Source organism: Terrapene carolina, unplaced genomic scaffold (genome assembly GCF_002925995.2).
Source record: "Terrapene carolina triunguis isolate 2854851 unplaced genomic scaffold, T_m_triunguis-2.0 Scaffold18, whole genome shotgun sequence".
In the NCBI taxonomy this organism is placed as follows: Eukaryota; Metazoa; Chordata; order Testudines; family Emydidae; genus Terrapene; species Terrapene triunguis.
In genome coordinates this window covers 1,257,509-1,281,868 of record NW_020664369.1, presented here as the reverse complement: position 1 = coordinate 1,281,868, position 24,360 = coordinate 1,257,509, and the positions used below count along the sequence as shown (strand labels likewise).

The window sequence follows — 24,360 nt, the reverse complement described above, 5'->3', positions numbered from 1 at the left end:
AAATGTCTTTTCTTTTACAAAAGGCACTACCACGTGAAAATACTGTGAATTTATTTGGCTTTGTGATTTCTGAAATAAATATGTAAATATGTTTATTTCAATGCATAGCTATCTGAAGTTTCTCTCTTTGATGCCCTGTTCAAAAGTTAAGTGAAATGCTTTCTCAAATGCTATACACATTATTTCTCAGATACATTGTTTCAAACATGTCAAAGGCAATTATCATTTAAGAACTCAGGTCAAATGTAATTAAAAGCAGCATGCGTTGTATGAAGGGCTTGGTTTTGGTTTGCTTATTCATGGTTGGATATCTCAAAAATGCTGGGCCACATCCTCAGCTGGTGCAAATCACAATACCTTCATAGACATAAGTGGTGCTACACCACGTTCACACCTGCTGAGCATCTGACAATAACTTATCAAGCTTTCAAAGGAAAATTGCACCTGGTCTAAGGCCAAGTGTGGAACATTTCAGCCAAAATACACATTTCTGAAAAAGACAGAGCCCTATTACAGAAATCTCTTAGCTGTGCAATTCTATGAACGAACATCATTTGCAGCCTTTTTTCCTTAGAGATTCTTCATTTTCCTAGGTTCTTTTCCATCCAGTCTGCAAACACCCTCTTTCACAATGTTGGCCGCTTATATTCACCATTAATTACTTGCTATTTAATTAAGCAACAACATTAATGGAATGTGACATTGATGCTTCAGTAAAAATCTGATAGTGGATGTAACTAGAAATTTGAAGTTTGCACATATACTGGCAGATCCTCCACACATTGACTCCAATACACCCCTACCTACTCAAAGCCTATATACAAAGTAACTTGTCAACATAGCAGGTGCACTTCTATGAGCTAGAAGGCCTGAAGACCAACACAACTTGTTAATACGACAGAATGTTTTATCCTCCAAAAATTAAAAACTATATGCGATATACCTTGCCTAAATCTCTAATTCATGTATTGCTGGAGCCCAAATTGCATTGTTACTATTATTGCAAATTTACAACCAAGTCTAAGCCTCAAAAACAGCTTGCTTGTAGTCTTTCCTCTAAATAACAAAATACAGAATGGTAGTTGTGATGGTAAAATCTGCCTTCTATAATACAATGGGGAACAAGAACATTTGTGAAAGCAGTTCCTCCTTTAATTACTAATAAATACAGTGAAAACAGCTAGACAATCAGTTACGTAAGCTAATTTATTATTATTCTAGTTTAAGAAACATACAATACACCTGTAGTTATGCTAAACAACTTCATCCTTTCAGTTGCCAAAAAGTCATCAGAGCTTAGTAAGCACAGCCCGATGAAGTGGGCTGTATTCCACAAAAGCTTATGCTCAAATAAATGTGTTAGTCTCTAAGGTGCCACAAGTACTCCTGTTCTTTTCAATCAATTTATACATTCCCATTGTTGAATATATGTATTTTTCTAGAGGATAGAATTAAAAAATCTAAGTTATTAATTCCCTAATATGTCCTGGATACCTACTACTTCCATGAGACTTAAAACAAATTCAGTGGTAAGTCTTGTACTTACTCATTTTAGTTTTTTATTGAACTCAAAAAAACATGGTTTTTGTTCCATCGAAGTATGCACCAGTCTTGCTGAGAAACCCCGTAACCTTACTACTGTTGTCCTTATCCTCCTTTCTTCAACCTTCCCTAAAGGGATCGTACACTCCTCATTATTTGGTAAACACCTCTGGGCAAAAATTATGCCTTACCTGTATTTGGAAGGATTTAATACACTTTTGGGTGCACTGTAAAATAGTCAAGCCTTTCTGCAGATTAAGAATAGTGTCTTTCACAGTACTTTAAAATATTTATCTTCTATAACAACTTTATTAATGGAACCGTGGTATAAGCATAGACAATAATTTAGTAGCCCCCTCTCTATTTGGCTTCAGAGGCACAATGGGATCATTCATTATAAAATGTAGCTATTGAAAAAAAATCTGTTCCGTAGGAGTATGTTTACAAATGAAGGGCCTAATGCTGAAATTAAAGGGATCTGGTACGTAGAATAATACCAGATCTTAAGGGACCAATTCTGTGAGGTGCAGAGTACACTTAGCTCCTAGTTAAATCAGAGTTGTAGGAGCTCTGCCCCTCAAAAAAGGTGTGCAGCACCTCAAAATTGGACTCTTCTGGCCTGATCCATACCTAGGGCAATTTCCTATTAAAGTCAATGAAGTTTGCCTGGGTAAGGACTAGAGCAGTGGTTTTCAAACTGCGGGTCGCGACCCACTACAGGGTCACAGAATGTAAGGCACTGGGTCGCGGTGGCTCTGGTCAGCACCACCAACCGGGCTGTTAAAAGTCCCATCGGAGGTGCTGCCCGGCTAAGGCAGGCTAGTCCCTACCTGTTCTGACACCGCGCTGCACCCTAGAAGCGGCCAGCAGCAGGTCCAGATCCTAGGCAGGAGGGGGAGGGGGACTACGGGGCTCCACACACTGCCCCCACTCTGAGCACTGACTCCACTGGTTCCCAGCCAATGGGAGCTGGGGGTGGGTGGGGGCCGCAGTGCCTGCAGGTGAGAGCTGTGAGGAGCTGCTTGCACGCCTCCGCCTAGGAGCCAAACCTGCTGCTGACCGCTTCCAGAACGCAGCATGGCCTGCGGTGCCAGGACAAGCAGGAAGTCTGCCTTAGCACCCCCACTGTGCCACTGACCAGGAGCCGCCACAGGTAAGCCTGTGCCCCAATCCCCTGTGCCCCAATCCCCTACCCCAGCCCTCAGCCCCCCCAACCCAGAACCCTCTCCTGCACCCCAAAGCCCTCATCCCTGGCCCCAGCCCAGAGCCTGCACCCCCAGCCCAGAGCCCTGACCCCCTCCCGCACCCCAACCCCCTACTCCAGCCCAGAGCCCCCTCCCACATCCTGAACCCCTCATTCCTGGCCCCACCCCGCACCCCAACCTTCTTCCCCAACCTTGAACTCCTCCTACGCCCCAAGCCCCTCATCCCCAGCTCCATTGGGTCATGGGCATCAACAATTTTCTTCAACTGGGTCGCCAGAAAAAAAGTTTGAAAACCACTGGACTAGAGGACACAGCCATAAACCAGCAAAACAGACGTCAAGCCAAGAAGTTTCATCACCTTACTAATGTTAATTGAGACAAAGTTCATGGTTCTCCTGTATCCCGCAATTCATTTATACAAAACATCTTATGCTTACCTGGTGTAGTAATAACCTATCAGTACATGTGCATGCAACAGTAGTATAAACTGCAACATGTACACAGATTCTAAACCACAGAAGGTTTGGAGTTTAGTACAATTAAGCTTCTACTGACTGTAGCTAGAATCTTTTGGGCAAGCACCATACTATTTAGCTTTCATAACATATGTTACACTTCAAAGCACTGAACAAACACTGATTAATCTCCAAAGCTCCCCAGTGAGGTAGAAAGGTACTGACTCCACTTTAGAGAAAATAATGGAAGACAAAGTTAATGACTTTCCCTAGGTCAGCAAATCAGTGGTAAAACTGGGATTAGAACTCAGGTGTTTTTGTTCTGAGGCCCTTGTTTGCTGCATTATTAGACTCCAATGTTCTCTCTCATTCACATGGTCAGTAATTCCATTCCAGTCACAAATGTGTTACTGCATGCTGGTATCTGTTCTCATGTCAAACATTCAGATACCACAGTGATAGACAGAGTATAAGCACATGGATTAAACATACATACGCCTTACTTTCCTCCCAATAATCTTGCCTAACTGCATGCTTTAAGACCTTCTCTCCCTCTCACCTTCATCCTGCCTCTACTCTTGGAACTGCCTCCCACTACAGTAACTCCTCACTTAACGTTGTAGTTATGTTCCTGAAAAATGCAACTTTAAGCAAAATGATGTTAAGCAAATCCAATTTCCCCATAAGAATTAATGTAAATGAGGGGGTTAGGTTCCAGGGAATTTTTTTTCACCAGACAAAAGACTATACACATACACACACACACACATATACATATACACATACACATACACATACACACACACATATATACACACACACACAGTATAAGTTTTAAACAAACAATTTAATACTGGTACACAGTGATGATGATTGTGAAGCTTGGTTGAGGTGGAGGAGTCAGAGGGTGGGATATTTCCCAGGAAATGCCTTACTGCTAAATGATGAACTAGCAATTAGCTGAGCCCTCAAGGATTAACTCTCATACTCTACAAGGCAGAAGGAATGGAGGGAGGGGAAACAGCATCGCAGAGAGACAGAGACAGAGACACACACCGCGTGTGTGTGTGTGTGAGTGAGATGCACATTTCCCCGTTAAGTACACTGCCTTGTTAATTAGATCAGCTTGCTGAGACCCAGCTGCTGCCAGCAAGCTCCCTCCATCCTGAGCCCTGTCATGTGTCCCCCCCCCCCCGGCTCTATGGAAGATGGGGTAAGCGGGGTGCAGGAGCAGGGGAGAGGGGGACACCCTGACATTAGCCCTCCTCTTCCTCCCCTCCTCCCCACACAGCAAGCAGGAGTCTCAGGGAGCAGCTCCAAGGCAGAGGGCAGGAGCAGCACATGGCAGTGAGGGGAGGGACAGCTGCAATTGCTAGCCTGCTGGGCAGCTGCTGCACAGGGAACTTAGGAGAGCGGGGAGCTGATAGGGGGGCTGCCAGTCCACCCTGGTTCCAAGCCCCCACCAGCTAGTTGCAACTGACTGCTCTTCCTGAAAGCAGTGGACAAAGCAGACGGCTGCCAAACGGAGCATTGCACAACTTTAAACGAGCATGTTCTCTAATTGTTAACCGGGACGACTTTAAGTGAGGAGTTACTGTATGTGCAACCAAACCATCCACACACTCAATAAGTTATTTTGTGAAATTTCCCAGTATCAAGCCCCCAATTGGAATGTTTCTGCTCAGTCACATTTGAGCTGCTCTAAGTATTATACCTGTCTAAATCAGATTGTAAGCACAGGGATCTTGTCCCATTATTCGTAAAACATTTTGCATACACTTACTTACACTTGCATACAAAATAATTCCATACAAATATCTAGGAACATAGGATAGCCATATTAGATAAGAGCAGTTGTCCTCATAGTCCAGTATACTCTCTCTGAAAGTGGCCAGGAAATAGATATGTCCAAGGAAGATGCAAGAATCCCCAGAATGGACAATTATGGAATATCCAGTCCATATGAGAAGTTTCTTTCTAATTTCAGGCAGTTATTGGCTAGCTGAAGCATGAGGATTTATATCCCTTCTAAAAAAAAAAGTTTTTTTTCCTGTATAATGCAACTGTCTAGTCCTTTTATGAAACATACTAAATTCTTGGACTGTGCCTTATGGCCATGAGTTCCCCAGGTTAGTTACGTGCACTGTAAGAAATTTCCTTATTTTTACATTTGTTGTCTTTTAGTTTCATTGGAATACTCCATGTTCTTCTAGTATGAGAAAGTGTAAACAGGAGTGCCTAATTTATGTTCTATTTACCGTTTATTATCATATACCTCTATCACGTCCCCGCTTATTTGGCTCCTCTCCGAACAGTGCCATTCTCACCTCATTGTTCATCTTCCAGACATCATCATCTTCTATTATATCTTCTTTCAGATGGGGTGACCAGAATAAAACAGTGTTTCAAATGAGGGTGGACTATTAACTTACATCATGGCATATTTTAAGAATTATTTTCTATTCCATTACTTATACACCTTAACATTTGTTTGCTGTTTTGACTGCTACTGCACATTGAACCGATGTTTTCATTGAGCTATCCACAATAATCCCAGGTCTTTTTCCTGAGTGGTTGCAATTACTTTAAAACCCAGTAATGTGAATGAGTGCTTTAAGTTACTCCCTTTAAATGTGCATTACCTTGCATTTGTTAACACTGAATTACATCTGCCATTGTACTGACCTAAAACTGCTTCCTTTTTAGGTCCCTGTGAAATTCCTCATAATTGTCCCTAGTTTTGACTAACGTAAATATATTTTATTATCTTCTGCAAATTGTCTTCTTACTGTTCAACCCTTTCTCCAGAATCTCTTTGGAGCACCCCATTGTGGAAAACTGACCATTTCTTTCTTTCGGTCTCTTGGCCAGTTTCTAATCACACCTTGACTGTTTAGTTCTTTCAGAAAACTTTTGTTTCAAGAGAGACTACTCAAGTCCAATTTATGTCAATCAGTTCTCCTTTAGCCGCTATTTTGTGGACAAATTTCAATTCTAGTAGAATAAAGAAGCACAATTTTAATTTACAAGAGCTGTGCTCATTTTCCCTATCATATCATGTCCAAAAAGTGTTTCGTAACTAATTATTTCAAAATAAAGTTTACTTGTTTTTGATTCTCACCTTCACCTCTAGAGCTTTAGGGGGAAGCAAAAAAAAAAAAAAAAGATCCAATTGTGTGACCATCCAGTCCTTTGGAATAGTAGCTATTATAAGAAGACTATATTTTCGTTAACAACTCAAGTCACTTCATTCTTCTTTGAGAACTCTTGGTTGTTTACTGACTGGTCTTGGTGACCCATTGACATTTAACAATTTGTTCCAGGACCACCTCTTGACAACTCATTCTGTGACTTTGCCTCATCTTTAATACCTGAAGAAAGTACGTCGGGAGCAGCTATCTCCCCAACATCGCCTGTGGCGAAGACTGATGCAAAGGAATAGTTCTGCTTCTCTGCAAAGTCTTTATCTTCCTTAATTGCTCCCTTTACTCACTGGTAGTTCAGCAGACCCACAACTTCTCTTGCAAGATTCCTGCTTTTGATATACTTAAAAGATTAGCTTGGGTTTTTTGTCTCTCTCTCTTTGGTCACTACAGGAATAGAACATTATGGTTGCCTAGTTAAGTGCTAAAAAAATGTGCACGTTAAGGTTGCACACAGCAACTAAGTCATAATACCTTTTTTATTCATGGGAAAAATACACTTTTCCCACTCTCCTTGTACTCAAGAACTGAACCATTTTTTCTCAAACTTAAATAAAATCACCTTAGTGTAGAGAATTGACAGCACTGAAAATTTCAGCAAGTTATCAGCAGCTGAAAACGAGGTTAGAATGGAAACCATTATGTAACTTTAGTGACAGCAGTTCCTGCTGATTCCTTTATATAGCAGTCTTTTAAATTTCCACTTACATGCAGCAAGTTGGAACAGACCCAGAAGAGAAACAATGCCAATAATGCTCGCAGAATTAAAAACATTCCTTTAAAAGCAAAAAGGTTTTAGCCCTTACGGTTGTGAAAAAATTGTAAATACTTAAAAGAGTAAATCAATGTTGCAGCTGTTGTCCAATTGCAGAGGAGCTCTACCAACTTTGTCTCTCTTCATTAGCCATGTCAGTGGAGAAGGTGAAATAGACTTTGCTGAGAAAAAAAATTGATTGGAGGGGGTGGGATGGCAGAGAACAAGAATTGGTGAATTTGTTGCAGAGATAAAAACTGATGAACTAGGGTGAATGATAGGAGAATGGAGGGGAATGAATACATGGAGTAGTGATTACATGGGCTTATGAAAGGGGTGTTTTCTGATAAGCAAGATGGAGTTGGGGGTGAGTAACAAGTAAATGATGTGTTATAATGCCAATAAGGGTAGGTGCTTTATACATGTCAGTGTTTAAAGTAAAAATGAGCTAGTAGGTGTTTGCCGGGGCTGGTACATTTTATTGACAGTGTCAGAAGGTTCTGCTATATTGTTAAAGAGCTGCCAGTTTCACTCCAGAGGTAGCCGAATGTCAAAATTTTATAATACGCATTTCAGCGTGTGGATTTTGTAAAGAATTCAGGTAACTTTCAAGACAAAAAGTACTATACAGATGCAAGATAATATTAAATACTGTAAGGCAACTAAATATGAAATTAAATATTTTATAACACGTTATTTAATATTAAACAATTCACAATGACCATATTTCTAGGACACACTAACCTACTGCTACTGAGGGAGGCTGGATATTCCATGCACTCCATTCTTACCCTAACTGGAGAGGACGATTCCTCTGTATTTCGTTTCTGTGGCTCAGCCTCCACGTCCTGACGCTTGTTCTTCATTCTCTCCCGAAGATCCCCAGTGGGCCTTTCTGGTGACCTGTATAAGGCAGAAACAAATATGATGTAGCTGCTTCCTTTTAAGGAAAAGGACACTCAATTTCCTTTACTGATTTTTATAACTAATTTTTATAGAAAAATCTGTTGACAAAATTTGATATAAGTAATTCAGCCATGATGCCTAAGATCCCCACCCAGCAAAAGTGAGGAAAACTAATGAAATCTTAATGGGTTTGGTGTTACTAAACAGCTTTTGGAAATTAAGATCATGTAACAGCTTCCTAGCAGTCAAGAAAGACTGAACTTCAGGAATTGGTTGTTTTCTCACTGGAAGCAAAATGACTTAGCACAATAGTGTATTACTAGTCCAATTAAACTGACATATGCAGGGCAGAGTGCAGCTTATAACTCAGATGCAGCATCACTTTCACAACTGTATTCAAAATCCCAGCCAGGCTGACTATGTCTGCCTTTCCTCAACTATTGTCTAGCTCTAGTTATCGCACTCATGACCCACTAAACCCTTCCAGTTATCTCTGGCCCTGTATCTATTCAAAGATGCACTAGATTTAAAAGAAAAATCATACCTTTATTTAAACCCAGTGCAAAATCTTCTGTGAACACATTAAGAGCATCCACACAGGGCTCTGCACTGGTTTAACAAAATCTTTGTTTAAACAGATTTAAAGTTAAACCAGTGCAACTCTGAACATAGATAAGGCCTTTGAGCAGACATCATTCAAAATTGCCACTCACCCATAGCCTTGGCCATTTTGCCAAACAAAAGGAAGCCTACCTGAATTCAGGTTCCAACGACCTGCACCCTAAGGCCAGGACTACTTGCAATTTTTGTCCTGGTATAACTATCCTGATCAGGTGTATGATTTTTTTTTTTTTTAACTGAAATAGTTATAGCAGTACAACACCCCTAGTTCGAATACAGTTATGGTAATGAGGTGCCTTATGCCAGTATAGCTTATTTCCCCGCTTAGGGAATACCTTGTATCGATATAAGGCACGGCCTTTCAAGTTAAAAGCCATCTATTGTTCTCACCAAATAAACCTAGCTGAATACTGCACTGTGTGTATCTGCAATGGCTCTTAATTCCTACTGCAGATTCTCATCTCAGATAATTCTATAACATTATTAGCTTTATATCTTTACCAGCTTAGTTATAGCTACACTGAAAGATACTGATGAACTACTGGCTCCAGGAAGCCTGTCTGATATTTGAAATAATGAAACTTCCATTTGTTTCAGGACAGCAGTTTTCAACTGGTGGTCCGCGGACCCCTTGGGGCCCACAGACTATGTCTAAGGGGTCTGCAAAAGGTGACTATGAAAATAAAATTTCAGATCCTAGAAAAGGTATTCCATTTTTCTCATTAATCAAAACTATATGACTAACCCCACCTACAGGTCAAAACCCAGAAGTGTTATTGTTACCATAGAAGCCCATAGGTTAGCATCCTTTCTCACGCTGCATCAAATGCCATGCCAAGCACATGCAACATTTATAGTTGATTTCTGTTCAGCCAGTTTTCAGTCTAAGGTAGGGGACCACAGGTTGAATTTCCAAACAGGTCTACACCTCCATTTGAAATTTTTTAGGGGTCCACAAATGAAAAAGGGGTTGAAAACCACTGTTCAGGGCATTTGTTTTTTTCCTAGAGGGATTTGTGTTGTCATTAGGAATGATAGATTTCTATATTTTTTGTTCGGCTGTTTCCCCATTATAGAATAGGTCTATTTCCCGTACATGCAGCTATTTAAGAAAAAAAATAAAATTTGCTTCTACTTTTAAAAATTGCTTGTTTGAAGCCTTGTTATTTATGTTTCAATTTCCTCTTCTGCAATATTTCTATCATTAAAGTGTTAAACATGGCCATAAGGTAATCTTAAAGAGATCCAATAGAAAGGACAGTGACTCCTATTTATCCTCCTCCTGCTTTTAAATATATTTAACGTGCAGCAAAATTGTACACACAAGTCATTTTCAAGTCAGAGGAAAGGTTCAACCGTAACAGGGGATTTTCCATCTGCTCTCTTTCCCAGCAGTACTAATCAACAAAATACCCTGCACATAAATATAATTAAAAGTCACCTTCCTAGCATGCATACTTGCACCATATTTTTAATTTATAGTTTTAAGTAAATTATCGCTCATTTTTAAAAGTAATCCTCTAAAAAAACGTTCCTTTGAGTTGTATCAATATTTCTTCAAAGACGCTCAATATGCTACTTGTTCCCTCCACAAACAGCTTTCAGCATTACAAAAAGTGGTATTTCTTTAATGTTCTTTGTGTCTATTTTATTTAAAAATCAGTTCCATCAAAAATCTCAAACTTGCTACATGAAGGAGCAGGACTTGTGGAATTGACCAAATTTCATTTACATGGCAGAGAGATTACATACATAATCTAAAGATGACATATTTTGCCCCAACACCACTGGTTGAAGCATTGTTCTCATAATACCCTCTGTGGACAAATCAGAGAAGCAACAGAACCTAGTGAGAATGCAACTCATGTACCTGCCAACAGAAAGAATCTGATGCTACTAGAATGCATAGGGCTTTCTCCTTAAGTTTCAGGATAAATGGAGAAACCCACCAAACCCACCACTCTCAATACACAATTCTAAGTTGGAAAAAGCTGGAAACCAACAACAGCTCAATTTATTTAGGCATTATTCAAAACTACTTTAAGATGAGGAAGGCCATCAGGAAATTAGAAGCAGAAAAAAGCCTTGTGTGGCTGTCATCTTTTATTGCTTTGGGAGATAAACACGGAGGTGAAATAAAGGTAAACCCTTTCCTCCTGCAAATAATAAAACAACATAAAGACAGTAGAAATAAGTAATTTGGTGAAACTAAGTTAATAGGTTTTCTCCTTAGCAGGTGGTTGCTTAAGAGGCATTGGCTGGTTTGGGTACTTTGGTTTAGGGCACAGGAAAAAAAAAAACACCCACGAACTGATTGGAATTTTCTAGTAAATTTTCTGCAGCTGTTTCATCTGGTGCAGCGGAAGTTGTTTCTTTTAAATAATGTTTGCTCCTTTAAAAGATCTTAAGTTTTCTATATATTACACAAAACAGAAATTCCTGCATTATGGACACTAAATGTAAGGTTTTAGTTCCACAGGTGATTCCAATTAAGTGTGCATGTTATAGTATACAAAGGACTCTACAGCTGTCTCCAGTAACAATTTTAAACAGAAATTCCTAACAAAGTACCCTTCAGTAAGCCTGTATTTTCTCCAGGGACTTTTACATAAGATACACAGATGGTCCATATTTTAACTGTGTCTACGCTAGAGAATTTCACCATATCAAGGTTTCATGTTGCAGCTAAGCACTTTTAGCACCATTACTTCCTGCAGCAATTCAACATGTTCATACTACACAAACCAAGCTGCGTAAACCAGTGCATGTGTCCACTCGCAACAGTCCTTCCAATTGTTTTGGGCACCATTGTGGCACCTATCCAATAATGCAAGCAGTTTGATTTTATATATAAACTACACACAGACATCCACAATGTATATTTATATATAGTGTATATTCTATGTGCACATACTATGCTTGAGTGGTCGCGAGACCGTAATTAAGATTGCGTCAGTTTTCAGTTCATCTCTCTCTTATTAGTTGTGCCTCTCAATACATCATACACATATTTGTACCTGTTAACCTTATGCTGTATTTGGTTTCATCAGTGCTTTGTTCCAGCAATTGTTTCGAGTGGTTTTGTACAGCGTGCATAGTTTGCAATGAGCGTGGGTTGTGCCTTCAAACAATTCCATGACAACAATATTGCAGAAGGCAACCAGATCTCCCTACACCTGCTGATGACGCTATGTGCTTGGATTCCTCTGTAACAATCCAGGATACAGAGGAAAGACATCTCTCTAGGCAAAATAATGAAGTCCAGCCAGTCATCTTGTACCTCATGCCCCACCTCATGAAATGAGCCCTCAAGGTGTACCAGACATCAGGTAGTACATAAGGAGTGGCAAACAACTGGCTACTGAGGTACCATTAGCAGGTAAGTAAAGAATTAGGATTCACTTTGGGATTGTCGAGTAACTCTGATGTCTCAGAGATAGGGCTCAGCCAGCTGTCTACTGTGATGCCATCCTTGTCCCTCAGTAACGAACATATAGTAATTTATTGGTGTGTTATTAAATTCTTAATTTTCTCAAGAGGAATGCAGTATGTGTGTCGATGTGTCTGTCTGATGATCTATTTTATATTGTGCTTGTCACGAACAGACCAAGACCCATGGGAAGAGAACAGGGAATGTTAAAGTTCAAATAAAGTTTTATGTTAACATTTCTGAAGTTTGAAGAAGCTAAGAAGTGTCTTGTTTTCCTACCGTAGGAGGATGGCCTGAACTGCGAAGTGTGTAATGGTCAGGATAGATATATTAAGTATCACTGTGGCTTCTTTTGGGCAGGCCTGGAATTGCAGGGGCAGGGACAGGTGGCAATGTTTTCTGCTACCAAAGTTGCTTGCAAGACAGTCATGGGACTACACTGAGAGGATCAACTGACCCAGTGCAACCATAACATCTGGGCTTCCCAGATAGCGTAGCACTGAATGTCTGAGCTGAAATAGTGCAGACGGAAGCATTTACAAGACTTACTTGGAGACAGTATAACTGTACGGGTTCTTGGAACAGTGTCTGACAGATGTTCCCTGATACAAAATGATACAGAAGATGACAACATTCTTTAGTGTAGAACAGACTCTTTTGTGCTTTGCTAAGACCTATAGATGAGTTAAAGCAAGCTTCCAAATGCTCTGGTCGCTCACTTATCCAAAGTTCACAGTCAGTAAGCAGCAAGCTATGCAATTTGACTTTCATATAACTTATAGGAGAAAAAAGTTAATATAAATAAAGATGTAAACCAACATTATTCCTGAATACCAGTGATAACTTCATGCCTTCATATGAAGCAAAAAATTAAAAACAAAAAAACTGCTAGCCATTAAAAGTAAACAGCTTAAAAAAAAAAAGTGAGCAAGAAGGGCTATACACTCAATACTCCAAATACTGTGGCAAGGGAAAGTGACATTCAGCACATAAAGATAAGTTTAGAATCATTTATATGTAAAGCACTTCTCTTCCTTTGCTCTTTGGAGAATTCAGCACATAACATTACAGTAAGTTCCCTTGCATACTGAGAAAAAAGGTTAAAGATAACCTGTATTTTGTATCCCAGTTGCTACAGTTTTATAAGCAATGAAAGTTAAGATGGTTTTAAGATTAAGGCACAGAAATGGGAAACAGAGCCAGGAATAGAACCATAATATCCATGCCAGACATCCTGTTTGACCTTCAGCAAGTCACTTAACTTCTGTGCCTCAGTTTATGCATCTATAAAGTGAGGCTAGTTTCTACCTCAAAGGGGCATTGTGAAGCATTATTAATGTTTGTAACATCTTTGTATGAAAGGTGCTGAAGTGAAAATTATTAAATCATATTTTTCCCTTCAGAAAGAATGATACAGACTTACTGAATACAGTTCTGGTTAGGTAGCATGGACTCATGCTACTACACAGTGCACTTTTTGAAAGATAGCACTGGGTATATTATAAGACATTATAAAGTGCATTGATTTTACTTAACAACAAAGGCACATTTTTTTAATCTCTCTGCTGGACATTTGTCTGTAGCGGTAGTCATGAAACCACATTTTCCTATCCTAGCACAGTGGTTCTCAACCAGGGGTACATCAACTCATCTAGATATTTGCTTAGTTTTACAACAAGCTACATAAAAAGCACTATGAAGTCAGTACAAACTAAAATTTCATACAGAAGACTTGTTTATACTGCTCTCATACACTATACACTGAAATGTAAGTACAAGACTTACATTCCAATTGATTTATTTTATATATAATTATATGGTAAAAATAAATAAGCAAGCAATTTTTCAGTAATAGTGGGCTCTGACACTTTCGTATTTTTTTTGTCTGGTTTTGTAAGCTAAGTAGTTTTTGTAAGTAGTTTTTGAATGAGGTGAAACTTGGGAGGTACGCGAGACAAATTAGATTCCTGAAAGGGGCACAGTAGTCTGGAAAGGTTGAGAGCCACTGTCCTAGCATGTCTCTTCACAACCGGAGAAAAAGAACAGCCACCTCACACACCAACAAAAATACTGTTACTGGTGAAGGCAAAGGGATATGGGCTGTGATTTTGAGAGTATTGCCTTAAACAGTTGCAAAACAGCATTTTAGTAGAGGATAGAGAGGCAGACAGAAGTTGCAGTGACACACTACACAAAAATCCATTTATTAAAGTACTTGCATGTCCCATTTCAAGGCAGGTTAAAACACTATTGTGCAAAAGAAATTAATCTGCATCCAGAGCACTTTATTAATTCTTTTTTAAAGTTACACACACAAGAAAATCCAGGGAAAACCCACTGCATCTTGCCAAGTTATTTGTTTTCAGCAGCTTCACAATCCAATAAGGTTATTGATAAAACATACCATTAGGCACACCACAGCATTTAAAATTTTTACAGAAGACATACTTGAAAAAGCTATTTTCCTACAGCATGTGAACAATTCAAAGTGAGTTCTTGATTTACCTTCTATAACTGCTGCTATAGCCTTTACCTCGTGGTGAAGGGCCATGTACGAATCTACATGTGTTCCCATAGAGGCAGTTGCCAGTCTTCAGCCAGTTACGGCACTGTGTCTAAGAGACAGACATTACTAGGTGAATTTCACACTCATTTCTGGAAATACCATTGGTGTGAGTGTGGCAGAACAAACAAATGAGTCCACATTTACTCCCATTTATCTGAGATTTCCATCCACCAGTAATTTACTTCATTAAAAACCAACAATGAGCATTAAGTCTGCCAGATAAATTTAGGTTTATAAAAATATTAGTAAATGTACATTGTTACCGCTCCTCACTAGAAGCTGGAACACCACAAGTAATTTGAAAATCTAAAGATTAATATCTTGAACATCTATGTGTGAATGTCTTCTCTTTACCTTTACTAACATCACTAATGACTGAATATTCATTCAGTACTCATGAACAACTCTACCCCACTACTTATGTCCTGGAAGAGATGATGCTGGGGTGGGAAGGAAGAGAACACTTTTACAACTCACCTCTGCAGTACTTCCAGTGCTGGGTCCAAGCCTTTCAAACACACTGGGTCTTCGGGATGTGCTATCGGATATGGTCTTGGTATTTTCCACTGTGACCTTCCTTCTAATTTTTGACATTTTGTACTACTTCAACCAAAAAAAAAAGCAAAACTGTAAAATCCTTTAGTTTGGAGCTATTGTCACTGAATTCACAAGTAAAAAGAATATATTATGCTATAAATTACAGGACAGGTGACGAATAAAGGAATAGGAGAATCATAAATAAATGGAATGTACCTGACTAAAGAGATGCCTTTGATTACTAATAAAATTGGTATAAACTAGTCAACTGAACACCAACAATGAAAGTTTTTAATTTTATTTTATGGACCTGCTTTGGATTCCCCAACATCCCCCTTTGGGAGAACATCAGATGCTGTTCTGCTCATTCAGGCAGCAAATATACAGAACAGCTGCTTTCTTTGGGCACATGTGTTTGGCCATTACCTCAGTGATTTCAAGTGTAAAGAGCACTTTGAATGGTATTTAACCACTCTTTCCAGAGATGGGGTTTGACTGGTAAAGAGGGCTCAGAGTTTGGCAACGTACTTTTCTAAGGAATTCCCATTGCTCCCCTCACTGTTTATGAGAACTTATTGGCACCCATCCTCTCCTCTCCTCTCCCCTCCCCTACTTAAACCAGCATGCACAATGAGCATGGCTAGTAATTGTATGACTGTTTGCAACTGCTGAGCTTTAAAGAAAGAATACTGATGTACTTCTGAAATCCTTCTGATCACTAAAAGAACTGAATACATTTGGCAAACAGATACACCTTATGCTTGACAAATCTTCCTAGCCATAATCTGTCTTACCTGGGAGCAAGGAGGGAAGCTATAAGGGGAGAGGAGGATATGAGGCAGGAGAAACAGGCTACAAAGGAAGAAGAACTGAGTCCAAAAAGATTCTCCATTTGTTTAAGCGATATCAATTTATACAGAAAAAATCAGCTTGGGCAAGCCAGTTTGTGCGAAAACAATCCACAACCAGTTTTAAGAAAAATGCATTACGTAAGAAAAAAAATGCCACTGATGTAACCTACATTTTGGATCTGGCACCTCTGACAATGTCTCTTGATTTCTTCACTACACTGAGACTTCGTTATCTGAATGTTGGCTCTTTCCCTGAGCTTTGACTTCACACAATGTTCTCTCTGTAGAAAACTATTCACTGAAGTCCTGAAGCTCTTTAACCCTTCTATAAACTGCAGGAGACAGCTTAGGGCTCTGCAAGAGGCTTTCCCAGTCCCCTGACTATTTATTCAAATCTTTGCTTGGGACATAACATTCTTTCAGATAATCAATGTTCACATTACCACGTTTTTATTGTATGTGCAACGTTGCTACATGCTGTGAGAGAAGTTAATTGTAGGATGTACCAGAGATTAGAAACAATGGTTAACATTTATTAATGATTTGAAGGGTGAAGTAAGACAGCAAAATAGTAAATCTTGCCAGTAACAAGAAGTTATTTAGGTTAGTAAAAACTGTGGAGAATATTGAGGAACTCCAGAAAGTTCTACTGAAGCTAGAAGACTGAGCAATATATAACAGCAAATGAAATGTAAATAAATGCAATGTAATGCACAACGGGATAAATTATTTCAATTTGTATATAGACGATGAGTTCAAATTAGCCCAGTCTTCTGAGAAAAATAATTAGGAGTCATTGTGGATAGCTCAATGTGCAGCAATGGTTAAAAAGTCTAAAGATAAACTGTCAAAGTTAGAGAGTAAAACATCAAGTCTAGACTAGCCCAGCTCCTTTCCAGTTCAAGGTTGTTCCCTACAGTTTACCCAGGTGTTTCGTTCACTCTAATTTAAGGTACCATGCTATTAGATCCTCGGAGGTGGGGGGGGGGGAGAGAATACAGAATATATTAAAAAGGCATTGTATATATTAACAGTAAGACCACACATCAAATACTGCATTCACTTTCACAGGCTTAAAAGAGACATCTGAAACAGAAAAGTTTAGAACAGTACTAAAGACGGCATGGGAAGGGGAGAGGGTGAACATATGAAAGGTGAGTAAAATATATAATGATATATGGAATAGGAACACACTGATAAGGAGTTCCCATTCATCTTGCCTTATAACAAGAATGCCCCTTTATTTTCAAAAAAACAAAGGCAACAAACAGAACTGGTTATTTTAAATTTACTCTTTACTCAACAACTAGTAGACTTTTGGAATTCACTGCCACAGAAAAGTTAAGATGATTGTCAATTTTAAAAGGATAGATCTTTTATAGTATTGTGATAAGAATAGCGTACTTATGAGTAACCTTCACACAAAAATTACACTTTGGACTGTAATTTCTTCATACTCTTTTGAACCAAAAAGAATTTTTAGTTAAATTCCATTCAGCCATTTGAGTTTTCTGAACATGGAAAAAGTGTTTTCACACTTCACCAAGTTTTTTTTTTTTTTAAATGGAGTTTTGTATGCATGTGTTCAGATAACATAAGATTGATTCCATTTTTAAATTTTGGCACGTATCCAGCTGTCAATGAGAATCATGTACTTTGCTAACGAAAAAAAAAAATTGGTGAGACAAACCATTCCAAGCGAAAACAGCATGCTATGAGCGCACAGCATGTTGCTTTCAAGGACCATCAAAGTGCACATAAGAGTCTCAATCCTCTGAAAACAGATCTGAATGGTCAGATCCTTGACCTACAGTAAAGGCCCACTGACTTCCATGGGGATCCATGCATTTGGAGCCAGTTGCAGGATCAGGGCCCAGGCATGGTTATCTAGACAGAGACAAGTATATCTGAGAACTAAGTACACTGGAACACACATTTATGAAATTAAGTAGAATGCATTTATTTGAATGCACAATCACTATTTTTTTATTCTTCAACAACCACGGAAATTAAAAGCATAAAATACAGTTGATATTTTACATGCAAGTAGTGAGGGAAATTGTTTTTTGACTATGTTGTGGCAAGAGTAGGAACATTCCCTTTGCCTCCCTCCATATGCACTCTTGTGTAGGCAGAGGGAGGGAAGGATTCCAAAATTTTAAGGGGGAAGTTTTATTTCTGACTCTCTCGGCCAACAATTTAACAGATAGCCAAGAGCAACTGAAATGTAATGTCCCCATAAAATTCAGCAAATTACTTTAATTCTTCCTAGGTTTCTCTAAGAAGTGCTCTTATACTTGCTTGACCACAGTCCAAAAAAATCAGTCCTACAATGATCACCAATGCAGTTCAGACTCCTAATCCCATTTGGTCTGCTTCTGTGTCTCCTCTTTCAACTTTTAACTTGTTCAGCAAATGTTAATTGAGCCCCAGTGAAGATGGAGCCGTAAGCACTCAACAGTTACCAACTCAGTCAATAAATACATTAAATGCACAAAATTGGGAAATATCTTTTTTAAATTAATGTAATTAGAAGGAATAATTGTTAATTATTTATTTCAGTGACATAACTTAGAAACTAAATACATTTAGGAATATTTAGAAGTTTGCAACTTCCATGACATCTTACCACTATTAATGAATATCACAGAAAAAAAATAATGAAAATGGGACAGGGAAATCAATTTTATAATACTTAATCAATTTACAGGGTTAATTGTATTATTTAAACTGCCTTTTTCCCCCTACATGTATATAATATCCAAAGGCGGCACTATAAAAAAATAAGAATACACTATCAACACTATTATACCTTATTCTCTTGTAGATATTTCTATACCACTCTGCAGTACAAAAGGTGGCTTATTATTAATGAAGCTTTTTCAAATGCATGACAGATAACATTTAGTGAACAGAATTCATTGTATTACTATATTGCAAATGAATTAACATGTACTCCCCCAACAATGCATCTGTATCCATTTGTTGTCTCTTTCTTATAGTTAGAGCATAAGCTCTCTGAAGCAAGGACTGTCTTTTTGTTCTGTTTTTTTGGGGGTCCTGATCCATGACTGTGGCTCCCAGGCCCCACAACAATACAAATAATGATGTTTGGGTAATATTTTCCTTGATACTTCTGTTAATGATAATGTGTAACAGGTGGAATGATTTAAATCAAAGTGATTTAAATCAAAAAGTAAGAAACCCTAATTTAAATAATCGATTTTAATGTTGTTTTGCATTTGTATTTTTTAATTATTTTCCTAAAGAAAGGTTGAGTCTCATTAGCTAGTAACCATTAAAATATGTTGATTTCCAAGTAAATACAGCCTTTACACAAAATTTGGTGCTTCCAGAAGGATACACTATATCTATACACACTTATTTAAGCTGTTACAGTAAATGTTTTGTTATCCAGCATGTTAAAGGCATGGGAAGTGCTGGTAAGTCAAAAATTCCAGTTAACTAAGAGAGGGAGTTTGGATGCAGGAGGGGGCTCAGGATAGGAGGTTGGGGCACGGGACGGGGCGCCAGATCCAGCCAGTGCTCACCTAGGGCAGCTCCCCGCAAGCAGCGACATGTCCCTGTTGCTCTAGACTGAGGGGTGGCCAGGTGGCTCTGCACGCTGCCTCTGCCTGCAGGCGCCGCCCCCGCAGCTCCCCTTGGCCGCAGTGCCTGGCCAATGGAAGCTGCGGAGCTAGTGCTCAGGGTGGGGGCAGCGGCAGCAGGGACATGTCACCACTTGCAGGGAGGGGCCCAAGGTGAACACCGGCCAGATCCGCACCCCAAAATTTCCCCCACGCCCCAACCCCCTGCCCCAAGACCCTCCTGCACCCAAACTCCCTCCCAGAGATACCGCCCCGCACCCCCTCCCGAAATGCCAGTTGCTAGAGCTTTCCAGTTGGCAAAGTGCCGGATAACATAGCTTTTACTGTATATAGTTTAACTTCCGTTTATTTGGAATCTTATTTTTTACCTTTTTATGATGTTAGAAAATGGTGAATAATGCATTTCTTGTTTATTAGATGATTTTTTTTTTAAACTTATGAATTGTGTCAAACTATTTGGATGAAAACAAATTCAATTAAACGCAGAAAGAGCATTTTGTTTTTTTTTTTAAATTAGTTTAATAAATTAACTTACAGGTACTGAGTATGTAAGAAAAAAGTTTACCAAAACATGTTTTGCATTTAGAACTGATTTATTAAACAAAGCAAGTATTATCTGTAGTTAGTGAACTGAACTGATTGTTTCTGGTTACCATGTCGTTCAAGATAGTCATTGAACTGAACTAGTTGAATAAACTAAAATGAAGAAAACATTCTCTCTACACCTACAGAAGAGACGACTGCTGTCAAAAGCTGGTCTAGTACTTCAACAACTCTGGTTCTCGGTGCTTAGTCAGTGATTTCCACCAGTTCAGTGGTTTGACTTTCTTCTATAGCAAACACGTACTGCTTAATATTTAATTTATTTTAATATATTATAATAAATGTAGGCCTTAATAAAAATTAACATAATTTCACATTTAATTTTAAATAGTTTTTAAAAAAAATAATAAGATGGTATTTAAATAAAAATTAAATTTAAATAAAAATCTATTTTTTTATTTTTTTTTAAATCATTGTTTTTTATTACACTCTTGAAGGAGACTACACCGCAGGAGGTGGGACCGAAGCCTGACACCACCCAAACCCCACCACGCAGGGGACAGGGCGGGGGGCAAAACCAAAGCCCCACTGCAAAGCCGAAGTGCAAGGGCTTCAGCCCCAGGTAGGGGGCCTGTAACCTTACCCACCACCCAGGGCTGAAGCGCTCGGGCTTGGGCTTGGGCCCTGGCCCCCAGCAAGTCTAAGCCAGATCTGGCGACCTCATGAAAATGGGGTTGTGACCCACTTTGGGATCCCAACCCACAGTTTAAGAACCGCTGCTATAAATAATATCCCATTAGAAAATATGTCTTTTTTAAAATTGAAAATATTTTAAAAATTTAACTGTACAATGATTATGTTACAATATTCTGGAATATAGCAAACTAATGTCATTAAGAGATAAATGACACATTTTGCCACACAGAGTGCTAAAAAAAAGGTTAAATGTTGTATATTAATATTCAGATGGCCAATTTTCAGATACATAACATACAAAAACTGTAATGTCTACATAAAAGTAAAACCAAATTACCAGTCTTCAAGCTGCAAATGAAAACTTGTGTCTGGCATTTTACAACCCTCTGCTATGACCATGTCTTCTTATTTAAGTTAACTACACCTCTTATTTAACACAAAGCATTCCTTTATCACCTTAAATGTATAAACCAGTAATGGTAAGTAATCGACAGCAATGTGTTTACATTTGTGAACTGGGGTTAGCCAGCTTTTGGTAAAATGCAACAATTCAGTCCCTAAGATTACAGAAAAAGGTAAACAAAAAAAAAAGTACGGATGCTGTCTTATATGCATGGTATTTCACATTTTCTCTGAAAAGGTAGGGAGCCACTTCCCAAAACAACTTTTACCAGACTAAGGCCTGGTCTTCACTACGGGGAGATTGACGCTGCTGGGATCAATTTAGTGAAAACCCGCTAAATCAATGGTCAACCCCGTTATTCCAGCTCCCCAAGAAGATTAAGGTAGATCAACCAGAGTCTCTCCCGTCGAGGCAGCGCAGTGAAGACACCATGGTAAATTGACCTAAGCTACATCAACTCCAGTTACTAGCGTAACATCTTAGGTGGACCTAGCCCTGTAGTGAAGACAAGCCCTTTGTCTTTAAATGCAACCAGCCAGTTCCCATCACGTTCCATTCAGTAGCACACAATCTACTGTACCGTAGAATCTAGACTTCAAAAGGTCCTGAAGCAGTCCAATCTAAAAAAGCAATGGTCTAGGTCTAGTGAGGATCCAGTAGAGATCCCTAGGTGTGATGCTGGGGACAAAATGAAGAATCTATAATACTAGTCACACAGGTTCATATCCTCAAAGATATGTAAGCACCCGACTCCTGTTGATTTCAATGGGAATCAGGCACCTAAATGCCTTTGAGGATCTGGGTCATCAGCGTACACCAGTGTTTTCAAAGTATGGGTCACGACCCAGTACTGGGTCGCGGAATGTCAGGCATTGCGTCGCCTTGCTGATTAAAATTATAAAGATCGTTGCCATGCAGCAGGAACCTGGAGAGAAGAGAGGTAGGAGGTGGGCTGGAACTGGGGAGAGGCGCAAGTTGGGGCTTGCAGGGCTATTGCAGGCCTTTCTCCCAGCCCCGGAGCTCACTGCTGCCCTTGGGGAGAGAGGGACCCTTCCCCCGGAACTCCATGCTGCCTGCTGGCAGGGGGAAACAAGAGCCCCTTCCCCCGGAGCTCCGTTTTGCCTGCCAGCAAGGAGAGAGAGAGGCCCCTCGCCCAGAGCTAGCTGCTGCTGGTGGGGAGAGGGCTGGGGGGAGTCCTCTGGCCCCAGTCCTGGGGCAGCCTGCCTGCACCCTGAACTCCTCATCCCTGGCCCCACCCCAGAGCCCTCACCCCCCACCCCCGCATCCCAACCCTCTGCCCCAGCCCTAAACCCCCTCCTGCATCCTGAACCACTCATCCCCGGCCCCACCCCACAACCCTCACCCCCACACACCATCCTCTGCCCTACCCTGGGCCACCTCCCACTCTCCTTACCATAGGCTTACTAAGGCTAATGTTCTAGTGTTAGTTATGTAAAGTGGGTTAAGCTGGAATGTATTGTAATATTATGGTTTTATGAAAACTCTAGTGAAAAGATATAATGTTTGGTCACGGGCTTCAACAATTTTCTTCAACTGGGTCACAGGGAAAAAAGTTTGAAAATCACTGGCCTAAACTACAAGTTCTGCATGGGCATCAATGACAGAAGTCTTTAAAGAAAAGGCAAAAGCACCAAGGTTCAGGATTTATGGTACAAGGGCTGACAAGTCCCAAATTCAGCTAAAAAGGCTGATTACATTTCACTACTATCAGCAGACGTGACGGGGACTCCAGTACCCTGAAACCCACAAAGGACAGAGATCACGCGTGTGGGAGGCAATGAGAAGCCCACAACAGGGTTCCCGTCTGTAAAGCATCAACCACAGAAGATGGTAATCATGGTAGGATGGCAGGTCTAGCTGGCAGTTCAAGTGTAGCAGACTCGCTGGCTGATCGGTGCCCTGACCCACAGCTCTCCTCCTGCTTCTCCTCACAGATCAAACCCCCCCCACACACACACACCCCATACCCATCTCAGCGCCAGGGCAGAGACGCCCCCACAGCCTGGGGCCGATCCGCTCCCGCCTACATCACGATCCCCACCCCCCCATCGCCTGGTACAACCCGCACCCCCGACCAGCTACTCTTCGACTCCCTCCCCGCCGGGAATCACCTACCATCGCCCTTCGGCCGCGCTGCCCTCACAAGTCACAGCCCCTCAGCCCAGCGCTTCCTCCGGCGGCCCCACCGTGACCCCCGGCCTCTGCAGCCGCTCTGCCCGGGCCGCGGGGCGCAGGATGGCAGCGCGGGTGGGGAGGCTCTGCCAGCACCGAGCCCCCCCGCCCCCGCACGGGGATGCGGGGCCCCGCCGGCCTGCTCCTCGCGGCGGTGGGAGAAGGGCCTGTTCCCCGCTCCGCCCCTCCCCCGGCCGCCCAGGCCCGGCTTCCCCGCCGGGGCGCCACACTCACCTGCTCCTTCCGCTGCCTGGCCGGTCCCCGCCGCCTCCTCCGCCGCCGCCCGGGGCGGAGAGGGTGGGAGGGGGCGAGGGGGGAGTCCGTCCTCCCGGGCCTGAGCGCGGAGCCACACGGGGAGGAAGACAAGGAGCGCGGCCCGCTCCGGCAACCGAACGGCGCTGCCCAAGCACAGGAGCTGCCGGGAAAGCAGCGCAACCAACCGGCCGGCCCCAGCGCCGCCGCCGCTGCCGCCGTCGGGAGGAGGAGCCTTGGCTCACCGGAAACCGCCTTGCCGCCATGATCGCGCGTAGCAGCGCAACTTCCGGCCGCGCAGGGCAACGAGACGTCGGGCCTGAAATGGGTGAGGGTGGGGCCTAGTCCGGGAAGAAGAAGAGGGAGGGGCCTGAAATGACGGAGGGGAGGGGCCTGATCAGGGGAAGAGAAATAGGGTTGCCATCTTAGGGTTACCAGAGATCCGTTTTTCCCCGGACATGTCTGGCTTTTTGGTACTCAAACTGCCAAAAAGCCAAACATGTCCGGGAAAAATACCGCCGGCCGGGCACTTCCCCTCCCGCGGCTGCTGTGCTCCCTACCTTGACTCTTCTGCTCTGTTTAAAGCCGAGCTGCC

General features: G+C 41.1%; 1 protein-coding gene across 2 annotated transcripts in view; it reads right to left on the bottom strand.

Moving 5' to 3' along the window:
* Positions 1-23,919, bottom strand: part of LOC113405022 (zinc finger CCCH domain-containing protein 13-like) — a 59,439-nt gene extending 35,520 nt beyond the window's left edge. The window contains exons 1-4 of one of the 2 annotated variants that reach the window (XM_026653477.1): positions 23,748-23,919; positions 15,160-15,282; positions 14,622-14,731; positions 7,951-8,062 (exon numbers count right to left, since the gene is read on the bottom strand). In XM_026653477.1, the coding sequence (XP_026509262.1) occupies positions 7,951-8,062; positions 14,622-14,731; positions 15,160-15,276 (339 nt within the window). In that variant the 5' untranslated portion in view covers positions 15,277-15,282; positions 23,748-23,919. Of the gene's footprint in view, positions 1-5,529; positions 5,575-7,950; positions 8,063-14,621; positions 14,732-15,159; positions 15,283-23,747 lie in introns of those variants that run through there. The other variant, XM_029912015.1, reaches the window with a different exon arrangement.
* Between the last annotated feature and the right edge of the window lie 441 nt (positions 23,920-24,360).